General features: G+C 41.2%; 2 protein-coding genes across 4 annotated transcripts; both read left to right on the top strand.

Annotated features, from left to right (window-relative positions):
• The first annotated feature begins 1,502 nt into the window (after positions 1–1,502).
• Positions 1,503–3,162, top strand: LOC135595745 (probable glycosyltransferase 2). Its single transcript, XM_065087045.1, has one exon. It carries the CDS (start codon positions 1,542–1,544, stop codon positions 2,940–2,942), a length of 1,401 nt encoding a protein of 466 aa, XP_064943117.1. The 5' UTR covers positions 1,503–1,541; the 3' UTR covers positions 2,943–3,162.
• A 3,696-nt stretch (positions 3,163–6,858) lies between these two features.
• Positions 6,859–14,920, top strand: LOC108951541 (serine/threonine-protein kinase D6PK-like). 3 transcript variants are annotated; one of them, XM_065087043.1, is made up of 7 exons: positions 6,859–7,384; positions 8,335–8,396; positions 8,517–8,604; positions 8,677–8,798; positions 9,574–9,798; positions 11,119–13,093; positions 13,875–14,920. In XM_065087043.1, exons 6-7 carry the CDS (start codon positions 11,331–11,333, stop codon positions 14,731–14,733), a joined length of 2,622 nt encoding a protein of 873 aa, XP_064943115.1. In that variant the 5' UTR covers positions 6,859–7,384; positions 8,335–8,396; positions 8,517–8,604; positions 8,677–8,798; positions 9,574–9,798; positions 11,119–11,330; the 3' UTR covers positions 14,734–14,920. The 3 variants fall into 3 exon arrangements, with proteins under 3 accessions (XP_064943115.1, XP_064943114.1, XP_064943116.1); XM_065087042.1 differs by having other exon boundaries at positions 8,311–8,396; XM_065087044.1 differs by lacking the exon at positions 8,335–8,396.
• Positions 14,921–15,203: the final 283 nt, after the last annotated feature.

Genomic DNA, 15,203 nt, shown 5'->3' with positions numbered 1-15,203 from the left:
CAAGTTAATCAGAGGAATATTTCATGATACGGATGAAATATTACTTATCTTGTTATTTTTGGGGTAGAAGCAGAATATTCATCAGACTATTATTTTTTATTGATGTCCACGTAGCTTAATTATTATTCAATCTTACCTTCTTACTATTGATTATGCTATTGTGGGTGATTTTTTTTTTCTGTCATCGATTTTTCTCTCTATTCTCAATCGAATTAACCCTTATCATCTAAGAAATATATGTATTTTCTTTATTATATACTTTACTATATTTTTCATATCATAGATTTTTCACTTTGTTTTCGCTCATAACCCTTGCATGAGGAAGGAAGCGACGACAATCGTCCCACCCTCTTCTTCTTACGCGATAATAGCCCTCATGCTGAAGATGTCAATTATACTTACAGAGACTCACCCTTAATGAAGTGAGAATGGCAAAAATAAGTGGGGATGGGCACGGGGATAAGAGTGGGAATGAGGGTCATTTTATATTATATATATAAATAGGAGCAGGGGCAGGGATATGTCAAGCACTTCATACCCTATACTCATACTCGACCTATTAATATGTGGGTTGAGATACTAGGCCTAATTAGATTGGATGAACCTTGATTGAATAGATTATGATTCAATTAAAAATTATTTGGTTCAATTGAATTAAATAAAACATCTACTCTAATTATTTAGTGTATTGATTTACTTTATTTTCATTAGTTCTCTTTCTCCTTCCTCGCATAAGGATTTTAGATGATAAATCCAACGGGACAAAGGGGAGGAGAGGTAGTTGTTGGGGTATGATGAGGGTGAGACTTCTGTCATTGGTTGCCTTCGCGCATGGTCATGCTTGTGTTGCGAGTGACGATTGACTTTTTATTTAAAACGAATTAAAATAATCTTCAATTAACTTTGAATTTTGAAATGGAATCACAAATTCGAGCCTATCTTATTAATACTTAAAGGAGTCAACGCCCAAAAAAAATTGATTATTCTATATGCTTCTGTTTTAAATCAATGAATAAGTTAGAACAAAGAAGAATTAAGGTGAAAAATGATGAAGGATTTAGGCGAAACGGATTAATCCCCCTCTGACGTAGAACCGACAAGTTGACCAGTTTTGTGTTACCGATGTTTGCGGCCCAATTAAACGGCTGATGGAGGCTCAACGTTTTTGGATCCAAGCCTTTCATTGCCGACACGGGCCCGAACCCGTAGCCCACGCTACCCGCGATTCGCGTCAATCGTCCATCACGAATCGTATCGACAGCGAGATTAGTGTCGGATTTTCCATCTCTTTCAAGGCAGGCAACAGGAAAGCAGCCACCTTCAAATGGCTGACGTCAATGATGTTATCACGGTGGGGTCCGGGATTGTGCTGCAAGGATTACTCCTTTTTACTGTCTCCTGAATCGTCCGCCACATGGCAGCGGCATTCTTGATCGGAACTCTTCCGTGATCTCATTCGGCGTTTCTTCGAGTCGGCCGCGATATATAAGCGTTTTGCGGAGAGAGGATAAGACAAGGAGAGAGAGGGTGAGACGAACGACATGGGCCAAGAGGGAGCGGCGTCGAAGGCAGCAGCGCGCAGCGGTGGAGGGAGTCTCCCGGCTACTTCTAGATCGGGCCGCCTCCCCCGTGGCCGCAAGATCCAGAAGGCCTTCAACAACCTTAAGATCACCGTCCTCTGCGGCTTTGTCACCATCCTCGTCCTCCGTGGCACCATCGGCATTGGCAGCCTCGCCGGCGCCGGCGGCGATGCCTCCGAAGCCGCCGACCAGAGGGTCATCGAGGACATCGACCGCATCCTCCGCGAGATCCGCTCTGATGCCGACCCTGACGATGACGACCAGCGACAACAATTCCGCTCCCTCAATTCCACCACTGCCACTCGCGACGGCGGCGGTAATGCCACTGACATTACCTCTGCCGTCGTTGCCAATTACACCCTCGGGCCCAAGATCTCCGACTGGGACTCCCAGCGGCGGCGGTGGCTGAGCGAGAACCCCGGCTTCCCCAACCTGGTCGAAGGCGGCAAGCCACGCATCCTCCTCGTCACCGGGTCGCCGCCCAACCCTTGCGACAACGCCACCGGTGACCACTACCTCCTCAAGGCCATCAAGAACAAGATCGACTACTGCCGCCTCCACGGGATCGAGATCGTCTACAACATGGCCCACCTCGACCGCGAGCTTGCTGGTTACTGGGCCAAGCTACCCCTGATCCGCCGTCTCATGCTCTCTCATCCTGAGGTCGAGTGGATCTGGTGGATGGACAGCGACGCCCTCTTCACCGACATGGCGTTCGAGATCCCACTGCCTCGCTATGACGCCCACAACCTCGTCGTTCACGGCTACCCGGACCTCATCTTTGACCAGCACTCCTGGATCGGCCTTAACACCGGTAGCTTCCTTCTCCGCAACTGCCAGTGGTCACTCGATCTCCTCGATGCGTGGGCGCCGATGGGTCCCAAGGGCCCCGTCCGCGACGAGGCCGGCAAGATCCTCACCGCCAACCTCAAGGGCCGGCCGGCTTTCGAGGCCGACGACCAGTCTGCCCTCATCTACCTCTTGCTCTCGCAGCAGGACAAGTGGGGCAACAAGGTGTTCATCGAGAACTCGTACTACCTCCACGGCTACTGGGCAGGCCTTGTGGATCGCTATGAGGAGATGATGGAGAAGTACCACCCCGGACTGGGCGACGAAAGGTGGCCTTTCGTTACGCATTTCGTGGGTTGCAAGCCTTGTGGGAGCTACGGAGATTACCCGGTGGAGAGGTGCCTCGGTAGCATGGAGAGGGCATTTAATTTCGCAGATAACCAAATACTGCGGATTTATGGGTTTGCTCACAGGGGCCTAGCGAGCTCCAACATCAAGAGGATCAAGAGGCAGACAACGAGACCCCTGGAAGTCAAAGAGCAGCTGAATCTTGGAGCCAGAATATCCAGTTGATGAACAGATACAGCTGGTTGTGGCCTCAGCCTACCGCAGTCCAAGGTGAGGTTGTGGCATTTGTTTGAGATAGGATGTTTACTTAATTGGAGCATGTAATATTAAGCTTTTGATCTTAACCGTTCTTTATAGAACCACAATATGTGATTTGTGTTTTCAACTTGTGAGTTTTTTCTTGTTGAAGAGTAATGAACATGAAGAAAAAGGAATTTTATGTTAACTTGTTGTATATCCAAGTATGCAATTGTTGATAAATGAAACTTAAATATGTAGCTCGTTTCTTTTGATCTGGTTTGAGATGAATTAGACCTTATATAGTTCATTTAGCTCCGATTAGTTAGGAAAGTGTTCTATGCCAAGTATCACAAGGTTAATATTAGTTTTCCCATTCACCATGGTAGTTATTTGGAAGCTATCAATGTTCATTTTAGGGGGCATTCGTATCTTCACAGACTGATATCACCTACACTCATTCAAATTCTCACCCTAATTTCCTATGAGAAATGACTGAAGCTTGCTTTGTGTTACTAATCTTTCTCTTTTGTTTAATCATTATCAGTGTTACTTCAGCTCATTTTTTATTTAATTTGATGAGGTTCTTTGTTAAAAAGATGTTTACTAGAGTGTCCAATGTGCTAATATTACTGGATATTAGAGATGTCTTCTTCGCACTTACCCTATATATGATCACTGGATATCAAAGATGCTAATATCGACATCTTTACCAATGACTCATTGCTTGCCTGCTTGCCTAGTGGAGACATAAGAACAGAAATGATCCCGCATGATAATGGAATAAATATCTTGGTTGGTCCACCAGTCAGCAGCTAATAGTATAGCAAAACAGATAAGTACATGGAGAGGTTTCCTCGTATAAATCATAATATCCATACAATTGCAAATGCTTTTAGTATCCTAGGCATTACTTGCAATTATGTCCCAATAATAATTAACTGGAAGGAGAAGAAATTTACTTTAACTTACTGACTAATTCTAATTGTATTAAATTTTGCTCGAAAGGCTTGAATCAAGTGTATGAGATGATGATATACGTAGTCTATCTCCGTCCGGTATATTGTTTTGTCAACAAGATCAACTAGCATATCGTGTTGATCTTCTTTCATGACCTTTTTTATTAATTTTTATTCTATTGTTGAAATCATACATGAAGTTGAATTTAATGCCAAGTGAGGATCGTTTTAGAGAATTAAAGATTAGGAGGGAGAAGAAGCTTTTGAGAGGAAAAAAATCCTAGTTCACTATCATGGACTAAAAGCTCTAAGGTGGCTTATTTAGATGTGCTGCGAACTGTATATGAAATGCAAAAGTTGTAATCTCTTCCCAAGAGACTGAAAGAAATCCACCAGATTATGGTATATATACTATGTATTACATTCTAGAGAGTGAATAGGTATCTGCTTGCTATGATTAGTTTACAACATTAAGAAGCATTTTATCATCTAGATAGATATGAGGCGAAAGAGGAGAGTTTTCTTGCATTGGAAAGACTCAGTTGTCAGTATGATCTATGAAGAAAGATGGAAGTCCAATCACACAAAATCTTGAAGTTTTAAATAAATGCCAAAATTTTGAATCACTGTATACAAACTCTTTTAGTCACTTCAGTAATCATAGCAGAAAACTCTCAACTGAAGGCTGGAAGAACTATGCAAGAAGAGGATATCCTTCTCTTTACAAATAGGAAGAATGGGTATAAGCCAGCAATACCAATAGCAATCTTAACATGTTAAGGGCTAGTATATAATTTTCTTCCCAAAATATTCACTCAAGAGTCATTTTCTGGTTTTTTGGTGTTTCTCTTCCATGGAGTCTGTGTTAGTAGCTGAGGTTCTATGTCCCTTGCCGTTGTATTTGTTCAAGATTTTTTGGAGACTGCTGAAAAATGTATAGATTTCAGCTATAGAGGAAACACTTCAAATGTATCTATTGAAGACTAGTTGCAATGTTATTTTTGCATAGCCTGGGAAGCTTTCAAATGCTGTTCTCTTCCTCGTCTCCTAGTTCTCCAATCACCTCACTCATAACACATAGCTTATATGCGAGTGTTGTTTTGAAGATCTTAAGGTTCTTGTACATTCTTAGTATGTACCAGAAGGGAGGAAAAAGTTGCAGATATATCATCATTGTTAACCTCTTTGTCATGGTCATCATGGTGAGAAACACCATACAGTTTTGCCCTGTTATCGTGGCATTCAATTATAAGTGGTGGTCATTATCAAATACCCTATCGAAGATCTCTTTTCTGATAAAGAACCATTGGAACTCTTAGTCTTGTTTCTTATTTGTGAGTGTTCAAAACATTTATGCATGTGTACTCTACTTAAACCCAAAAGTTGAAAACCTGAGAGTGCAGGTCCATCAGGGATGCTAGGTAGTAGGTATTTGCCTTATACTTGTTATGTTTCTTGGAATATATAACCTTGAACTGATCTCCACCCAGGTCAGTTTGTCCATGCCAGAAGAGCTTTGGTTGATCTTTCTTGTACCAGGATCAATGAATAAAGGCCCTAAGTCAACATGCTTGGCTAATCATTCCAGACTGAAGTTTCGTATGCTTGTAAGTATTGAAGTTATCTGTAACTGGCTGACTTTCTCAATCATGTATTTTCTGTCTGTACCATCATCTTCTTTCCTTCCTCCCTCCCTTTTTTTTCTGGATGTATATCAGGCATTGCAGAAAGTACTGGAAATGCCGTATCACTAGGATCTTCTCTTTTGATCGCTGCTGTTTGATTCTCACCCACAATGTCCTGTTGTTTTTAAGGAAGATTTCTGAAATACCATATCTTCCGCAAGTGATCTTTTTTCTTCTTATTCTGTAGATAAATAAGTTTTACTTTCATATATTTGCATAGAATCAGATGCTTGCTATATGGATAGGATATGAAAATGGTTCAGTAATCTAATCATTAAATTGCGAACAACTGTTCAACTTGATGTTGGTCTCTATTGTAAGATCCACAAAGGAAAGTTAGCATGCTGTTGGGGAATCGAAGTGATAAAGGGAACAGGGGATGGCCTGCCAGAGTTAATGAGAACAAAATTTGAAGTTGCAAGGCAGTTCACTGCCTGCCTCCCTGCTCAAAAGATATGGCAGAAGTGAATTGAAGCATGTCAGTGTTCAATGCAGAAAAAGGCTTCCTCTGTGATTAGAATATTTATGAGCTAGCAATTTTTTTTCTCTTTTTTATGCAAGTTTTAATTAGAATCCTGACTCAAATATTCAAACTTAGATTGATGGTAGTACACCTTCTGTCAGACAAAGTCAGGATGCTAGAAAGATGAAATGATGTAGAGGTTTATTACTTTTCAATAAATTTGAAGATTATCATATCCTCTTTGATCTATGATTTGGGCAATTTTGATCTATCGGATCAGCAAGAAATCGGTCTACGTTTCTTGTGATCTCCCTGGATGTCTTTGGAAATCTTTAGTATGCTTGTCTCATAGATTTCCATTGACGGTAGCTGGTCTCTCAATAACATCGCTGGAGCTGGTCTCTCAATTTTGATCTATCCTCGAGGTAGTAGCTTTTAAATCTCGAAGAAGGAAGTAAGACATTGCAGATTGGAACGAGCAGTAAAGTCTTGCTTGAAATCTAGTGATTAATATTTCCATCAGACTTGCTTGAAATCTAGCGGATGGATACCTGCGCCGATCGGTTGCTCTCATTAGGACCACGGCGCCTTGCACGTATTAGTGAGTGTTGAGCTGGAGTCGAGAGCGATAGCGACTGCGTCAAGGAAATGGTACAATGATTCCTAATTCGCTTGTCTTCATGCTCAGTAAACGGGCACAAGGAAGCTATTCCAAGGACAATGGCACGGCGATGACTTGAGAGCTGACGGCGTAGCATGCGGATATATTGGTTGAAGAGCCAAGAAAGAAACGAGTGTGGGAACAGAGACCACTGTACAGAATTGCCCTACTTCTCCTCCTGGAAGTTTCTGGCTCGGAAAAGGGGGGGTGTGGTGGTCTTCGAAGACGTACAGGGGAGGCATGTCGGCCACGGGCTGATGATTTAGCAGACGCACGCTACCTGCTCGATAAAATGACTTGCTTCCTTGAGCTGTATCCAGAAATCAGGAGGCGACGGTCAAAGAGGAGTTGATCGAAGCTTGTCCTGCTGGAAACATGGGCGGCTGGTACAAGTGAGGAAACGAGGAGGAGGAGATTGAAATTGACGAGCTCTTGAGCTGGTGGATTGCTTGCGTTCGACTAGCAAATGAGGAGGTCAGCAAGAACAGTTGCTGTGGGTTGTCTACTACAAGTACGGGGATGGCGAAGACTTTGTGTCCCGACACTCGGAAGAAGTGGCAGCTTATCATTGGGAGACAGCACGCCTTGACTGCTTAGTTTTCTTCTATTGGAGATCGGCTATTCTCCCAATGGGCTGTAAAAGTTTGACAGGAGGCTTTAAGGTACGTATTAAAATATCATGACAAAGGACTTCCAAAAGTAATGAGATGACGATAGATGTGTTTGGCATGGTCTTCATTCTTTGCTAGTAGAATATATAAAATATGATTAAATTACATAAGAGGAGAAAGCTTAATGGAGGCATAAGATTGAAGTCAAGTGTTCAACTACAGTAAGAGGGCCCTTCCATTAGGTTCTAGATGAATTAATTATTCATACATAAGATAGAGCTTAATTTATAATGTTCTTAATAGAAATTAGTAACAAAGGTGAGAATGCACTTGTATTGTAGATTAATATGGGAAGATCAATCAATTAATATTTCTATGGAAGTATTGTTTCTTGATCTGATTTGTAAACCTGAATTTAGGTTTATAAATGAATATATAGGTAAAGAGAAAACTCATTCTCTTTAGAAGAAAAAAATTGATCTCTCAGATGAAAAACCAGGTTTTGGAAGTGTGAGAAGTAGAAGCTAAAATGTAAGTATATAGTAAACATGTTTCTCCAATCTATTTTTTGAGTTTGCCTATTGCAAATAAGCACTGGCAAACATAATTGGTCTTCAGATGCAATATAAGCTTCCAATGCTCTAACAACTTCTGCTAACCATGCCTATTTGTTTAGTTTGTGATTCCTTGATGATATGGTGGAAGCAATAATTAGTTAGTCGAAACAAAAGTTCTTCTGCATGTTACACTTAAATGGCAAGTACTTCAAATACATATTCTTTCTGTTCTCTACATTCTTTTAGCACTCAAGAAAGCTTTTAGCACCAGAAGAGATGTACTTAAGCTATGCTAGTACTTCTATTCTAGTGCTTAAGCTAGTTTACTATGGTCCTAATCCTATTTAACAAACATCACCTCTTTCTTCTCTCAGAATTGTCTAACTAGTTTGAATCTTGTCATTTGAACACTACCTGAAGCTTTCTGTCGGTGCCATTCTGCAGCCTAAAAGAAGAATCACCATAGCCATTCAGCTAAGTTATCAGATTACCATCATTATCATTATGTAATGTCCACTTGATTCTGTTCTATCATTGTCTGCTTTTGGAACCATTAGGTTTTAGTTGATGATACATGGGTTTTATCTGTCAAGTGATTGAATCCTTGCCCAAACTATCCTTTTCAGGCAAAGATAAGCCAGGGAACAACACATATGCTACTTTGATGTATTCTGTTCCTGTCTCCATTCATCTCCCACCAGTGAGTAGCTTCTGGTATGCTCAAATGATTAACTCCTCCTTTTATTTAGTACAAGGTGGCATGCATCTCATTTGCATCTTGCAAAGCCCTCCATCTTGCAGAGTAATTGCAGCCAACCCTGTTGGCCTACACACGGTAGAAAGCAAAGATCCCAATGATCCAGACTTTTAAAAGAGGTTCGAAAAGCATGGTAATTTAATGTTTGGAGGTACAGATCTGCAAGCTCTGTTCCATTATGTTCTTCAGCTCCTTCAGTGTAAGAATCAGTGAGTTTGAAATGCCAAGAAAAATGAAGTCACATATGCATTAATCAACCCTTTTCCTGAGGGATGACTTTGTGGTATGAAAAACCAGTAGTGCAAGTACATAGGTTTAACTGGTAGGGAATCCAATGAATTGGGTTGGATCATGTGCAATATAATTTGAACTCAGAGATCCTGATACTGTACTTACTGTGTGCATGGGGACCTCAGGTAAACTGCATTAAATTTGTGTAGCCTCACTAACTTCAATCTTATCCAACAATTTATTCTTTAATATTAATGCAGGATAATTAAAACTGTAAGATCTGTTTGATCAAAATGGATTTTGACTATTAGGAAGCAAATAATGAATTGGATAAGCTTCAGATTTGAGAGGGTGGGTAATTTGGTGAAATGACAGGCCTTGTTTTGTCATCTGGGATACTCCACCGATGCACCGAACTCAGGTGGACCCACGGCGGGGTCCATCTCAAAGAAGGAGCCGCGTCTTTTCTGCTGACGCGTCTGATTATTTCCCCGAGTTTTATTTTCTTTTCCGTGTCTTTAATTTAATTTTTAGCACTTGACTTTTCTTATTTATTTATTTATCGTAAATGAAAAATTAATTTGGAAAAGAAGTGGGAGAAATTAAATGATCTAATAAAGAATTCGGTAATATTTGGTTTCTTTCTTTTCGTTTATTATTAATTATCATTATTTTGTTCTTTTCCTATCATTCAGAGCGATGTGCACCTCCTCGTGATGAGCATTTCACTCCTGCCGCTACTCCCATCCTCTCTCTCTCTCTCCTCTCTCGCGTTCGAAAACCCTAGCCCTGGTGAGGTATCTTTCGATTCGTTATCTACGGTCGCGATCCTAGACTCTTCTTGGTGGTTCTTGAGTCGGATCTACGATTTGGTTGTTCGATCCGGATCTGTGCTGGCGTTGGTGGTGGGCTGGTTCGCGGTACGTCTTCTTTTTCTTCGTCTTCCTCTTATTTGGTTACGTTTTTGAGCTTCTTACTAGTATTCACCCGTCGATTTCTCACTGGGCTGTTGTGTCTTCTTTTGCCGTGCTTCTCTGCTCGATTTGATGACAATGCTTGTGGCTAATCTGCGCCACTTCTTCTTGAGCCGTTCTTGGTCTTTCTTGAATTTTTTGTCCCATTTTGTCCGGATACTAGTTTTCACGAATCGATTTCTCACTGTACTGATGTCTCTTATTTTGTTGTCCTTTTCTACTCGATTTGATGACAATGCGTGTGGCTAATCGGCACTAATTCTTCTTGAATCTTCTTTGGCTTTTCTGGAATTTGTTCATATTTGTTTGTACACCAGTTTTCACCAATCGATTTCGCACCGGGCTGGCGTCTCTTCTTTTGCCATCTTTTTGCGCTGGATTTGATGACCATGCGTGTGGCTAATCCGCGCTAATTCTTCTTGAATCTTTCTTGGTCATTTTGGAATTGGTTCCTATCTTGTCTGCATACTAGTTTTGACCGATCGATTTCTCACTGGGATGATGTCTCTTCTTTTGCCTTCTTTTTCTGCTCTATTTGATGACTATGCGTTCGGCTAATCGGCGCTAGTTCTTCTTGATTCTTTCTTGGTTTTTCCGGAACTTTTTCCTATTTTGTCTGTATACTGGTTTTCACCAATCGGTTTCTCACTGGACTTACGCCTCTTCTTTTGCCGATCTTTTTCTACACTATTTGATGACAACGCGTGTGGCTAATCGGCTCTGATGCTTCTTACATCTTTCTTGGGTTTTTTGCAATTCGATCCTATTTTATCTTTTCTACGTTTTGGTTCAGTGTGCTGCAGCAGGAAGGGATGGACTGTGGTTTTCTTTAAATGACTGATTATTTTTCTTTTAATTTTCCTTATTTTGGTGCTACCTGATGCTTTTCTTGAGAGTAATTTGGGACGTCCATTGTGAACTTGAGTTCTGTCTATGGTTACAGATTTCACATGGTGGAGAAGGAAGATGGTTTATTTGCAGTTTTATAGACAATTGTTATGAGTAAAATTTTGATATTGTAGGGTCTGGTTCGAATACCCAGCATGTGTCATGCTCTATTCTAAGATATCTGAAAACCATGATGTTGTTTAGTGGAATAGCTTATAACTGCTTTTTTTTTTTTTGAAGTTGTGCTTTTGGGTTTTCTGCTTTTCATGTTTAAGAAATATTTAATGGGTGTAACATAAACCTTGCATCGGGTCTACAAATACTCTCTTCTTTGTTTTTTTTTCTTCTATTGTATGATGTAGCTTAATCTATTTGCAGGATCATGATCAGCAGTAATTCATGGAAGACGTTGATCAGGTTCTTTAAGTATAACAATATGTACAATTATGGAATCTATAAAGATGAGCTTGGTGTTTCATATTACTGCTTCATTCCCTTCTGATGTCTTTCTAAGAGATGGGTTAGTCATTTAATCTCTGATCTCGACATTGAGGTAGATTTCTCACGTCTCATTAAACCATCACCTAGAAATGGGTTCCTCTGGTGGTACTTCTGAGATTGTTGAATCAAATGAAGAACCAAATTTGGATAATTACTTTGGTGGATCTAAGACACTACGTATTAAGCTCAAACCTAGTGTACAAGATGGTAAGTGCCAGGATGTAGAAGATGACCTTGATCGACTTTTGAGGGCGATTGATCTCAGGGCCTCATCTGGGGTTCTTGGTCCCTCTTGTCAGCCAGGGGTTGACTTGATGCGAAAGAATGCCCTGAAGAAGCCAGTCAAAGTTGGAGGATCTCGACCGTCAGGCATAGGAATATCAGAATCTGTCACTTTAAAACAGTCTTTAAGAAGGCTATGCATTTCCCAGGCATCAGAGATGGCTGCTATGAAGAGGCTATCAAAGCCAGTTAGCTTATCTAGGACCTCCGAAGCTGGAACAATTAAGAGGCTTTATGCATCTGTCGTGGTTCAATCAAGTGACTCTGGTTTTCCTCTAAATGGAGAAAAGACAAATTTGGTCGAAATATCCATCATGCCTGAAAAGGCCTCAGCAGATTCTTCAAAAAAGACAAATGGATTTGGTCAAGGGCAAAATTCCGAGTCATGTGATCGGGGTGCTGTTTCATCTCTTCTATCTGCAGTTCCCAATACACCCAAGGTAACTAGGATCAGAATTCAAGATATAATTAAGCCTACATCGGAAGAATCCTGTGAAAGTCAATCAGCTGCAGTCGAGATAGGAAAGAAGGGAAAATCAGTTTCTAAAGCATCCATATCTACCTCACAGGCAGTTGCTGCATCAAGCAAGGCTATCGAGAAGCCATGTTTAACCAAGCCAGTAAATAAGAACATGACCACCAAAAAGAAAGGAAAGCCTGAGCCAGCTTCAGCAACCACTGGTTCCACCAAGCATAGTGAAGTAAACAAAAGTGGTGTGACTCTGCCTACAACCAGATCATGTTGTCCGAAGGAATCTGTCAGTCCTGCATGTACCACACCTACAACCAAATCATGCCGTCATAAGGAACCTGTCAGTCCTGCATGTACCACACCTACAACCAAATCATGCCGTCATAAGGAACCTGTCACACCTCCATGTACTACGCCTACAACCAAGTCATGTCGCCCTAAGGCTCCTCTTGCTCCTGCATCGAGCACTGTGAATCCTGCCGCATTAATTGATAAGGCCAGCATTGATAGTGGTACCAACAAAACCTTTTCGACCCCGAATATCCATGGCAGCAGTAGAGTCGTCAGTGTTAAAGCAAGTGAATTCTCTAGATCAAGAGAAAAAGGAGAGTGCTCTCATAGTTCGAAAAGCAGCATTGGGGATTATAGTAGCAGCACTAGCATCAGTGAGGAGAGCCATCAGAGTGGTGCTAGTGTGAAAGGCTGTAGACCTCACATGTCAAAGGATGTGAGATGGGTGGCCATCCGTCAGAACTTAATTCAACATGGAAGCTTAGGTTTGAAGAATTTTAAGCTCCTCAAACGACTTGGTTGTGGTGATATTGGAACAGTTTATCTTGCCGAGCTGGTTGGTTCGGAGTGTTTGTTTGCATTGAAGGTCATGGATATTGATTTCCTGGTTAGCAGGAAAAAGATGCTGAGAGCACAAACTGAAAGAGAAATATTGCAAATGCTGGATCATCCTTTCCTTCCAACCCTCTATGCTTATTTTACAACGGATAACCTCTCATGTTTAGTTATGGAGTATTGTCCAGGTGGCGACCTGCATGTTCTTCGACAGAAGCAACCCTGCAGGAGTTTTTCTGAACCAGCCGCTAGGTATATAACCTGCTTGTACATTTTACATCATGTTTTGTCAGGAAAACAGACTTAGCTATCCATCATTCTAGTTTCATCCAAACCATGTCAAGAAGCAACTGGAATAGACTGTTATGAGAACCTAAGCAATTGATGAGGCATACAATATAATTTCTATAGCATTAAGTTCAATTAAGATTGGTTCACTCTGCTTAATTTACTTTCTTCCACAAGATTAGTGAAACAGACTTGACAAGACTCCTTTAAAGTGAGGCATTAGTTGGATAAAGAAAATCACTTTGTAATGAACCATTATTTGATGTGTTGGAGGCGAACTTCCATCCAAACAACTGTTAAAAGCATCATGAATAGTTTTCTGCTACTTTTTGAGGTACATACATGGAGCACTGTTATACAACTGCTTTTCAATCATCGTATTTCTGTACATATAAAAGAGCATGCTGCCCAGAAAATGCTAACATAATTTCTTGGATTAACTTTCCTTTGATAGGTTATGTTTTCATGAGACTAGAGTATAGAATTCAGATTGGCTTTCAGACAGAAGTAGCATTGTTGCTTCACAAAGCTCTTAAGTCAAAATTTGAATGATATATCCGCTTAAAATCTGACCATGCACCATAGAAATTCCAGTCCCAGCATTATTCTTGCTCTGGTGATTAATCAATGTTTTAATAGAGTTTCTGTTGTCCATTCTGGATTCAGGCATGCCATTAATGTTCACTAACTTTGCTACATGTTGCCTTTAAAGATACAAACTCATTCTTAATGATGGTTATTGCAGGTTCTATGTTGCAGAAGTGCTCCTTGCTTTGGAATACCTACACATGTTGGGTGTGATCTACCGTGATCTCAAACCAGAAAATATTCTGGTTCGTGAGGACGGTCACATTATGCTCTCTGATTTTGACTTGTCTCTCAGATGCTCTGTAAGCCCGATCCTTCTCAGATCTGCCTCGTTAGGCACACAAGAGTCTGAAAAGAAGCTCTCCGGACCATGCGCTGAAAATAGCTGCATTGACCCACTTTGTCTTCAGCCATCTTGGGTTCAAGTTTCTTGCTTCACACCCCGTTTAGTATCTTCCACAGAAGCGAAGACACGAAAACTAAAATCTGAAGTGAGTGGGCAGGTAAGACCACTTCCGCAACTTGTGGTGGAACCCACTGATGCACGCTCCAACTCCTTTGTCGGGACTCATGAATACCTAGCTCCCGAGATCATTAGAGGAGATGGACATGGAAGTGCTGTGGATTGGTGGACCTTTGGGATCTTGCTATATGAATTACTTTTTGGTAGAACACCCTTCAAGGGACCTGGAAATGAAGAAACATTAGCCAATGTGGTTTCTCAGAGCTTGAAGTTCCCTGAGAACCCATGTATGAGCTTTCATGCAAGGGATTTGATTAGAGGTCTGCTAGTGAAGGAGCCTGAAAATAGGCTGGGATCAGTCAAAGGCGCTGCTGAGATTAAGCAGCACCCATTTTTCGATGGATTAAATTGGGCCCTAATACGTTGTGCTGCACCACCCGAGACACCAAGAGGCCATGATGTTGGGACGCCTGTTGTGTTCCGTAAGAAAAAAGAAGGTAGATGTCTTGATTTCAGGGCGAATGGGGAGGATGTGGAATTCGAGCTCTTTTAGAGAAATTTCTCTAGTCTAAAGTGGAAGAGTGCACTTTGGCTTGGTGGCTTTTGTCCATCTTTATTTGGTACTCGTTGTTGCGACTATCTGTTGATGTAAATGTAGGTCTAAATTCCCACTGTTAATAACATGAATATGATTTTAGAAAACATCAGCATCTTATCCACACCTACTACAAATTTTGTCCTCTCGAGGAAGGCCATTTGTATTGGTGGGGGTATCTGAGAAGCAACTTGTACAATATATTGGGCAAGCAATTCCTATGTGACTGGTGGAAGTCAAGGTGTAATTGCGTTAGTGGATTTGGTGCCAGGTGGGAGACCTATCTGAGTTCAAGATATGCAGTAGCCCCTGCTTCTATGTTTTTCTTCATTGTTATCTGTTGGAAGCTGATGTACCCATACTGATGCATCTCACCTTCCTCGAGTCTAACTTTTCTCCTCCCAAATATGTCTGATTCTTATTACCTC

Source organism: Musa acuminata, chromosome BXJ1-10 (assembly GCF_036884655.1).
Source record: "Musa acuminata AAA Group cultivar baxijiao chromosome BXJ1-10, Cavendish_Baxijiao_AAA, whole genome shotgun sequence".
In the NCBI taxonomy this organism is placed as follows: Eukaryota; Viridiplantae; Streptophyta; class Magnoliopsida; order Zingiberales; family Musaceae; genus Musa; species Musa acuminata.
Note: the sequence above shows the minus strand (reverse complement) of the source record. Positions and strands in the feature narration are given on the sequence as shown.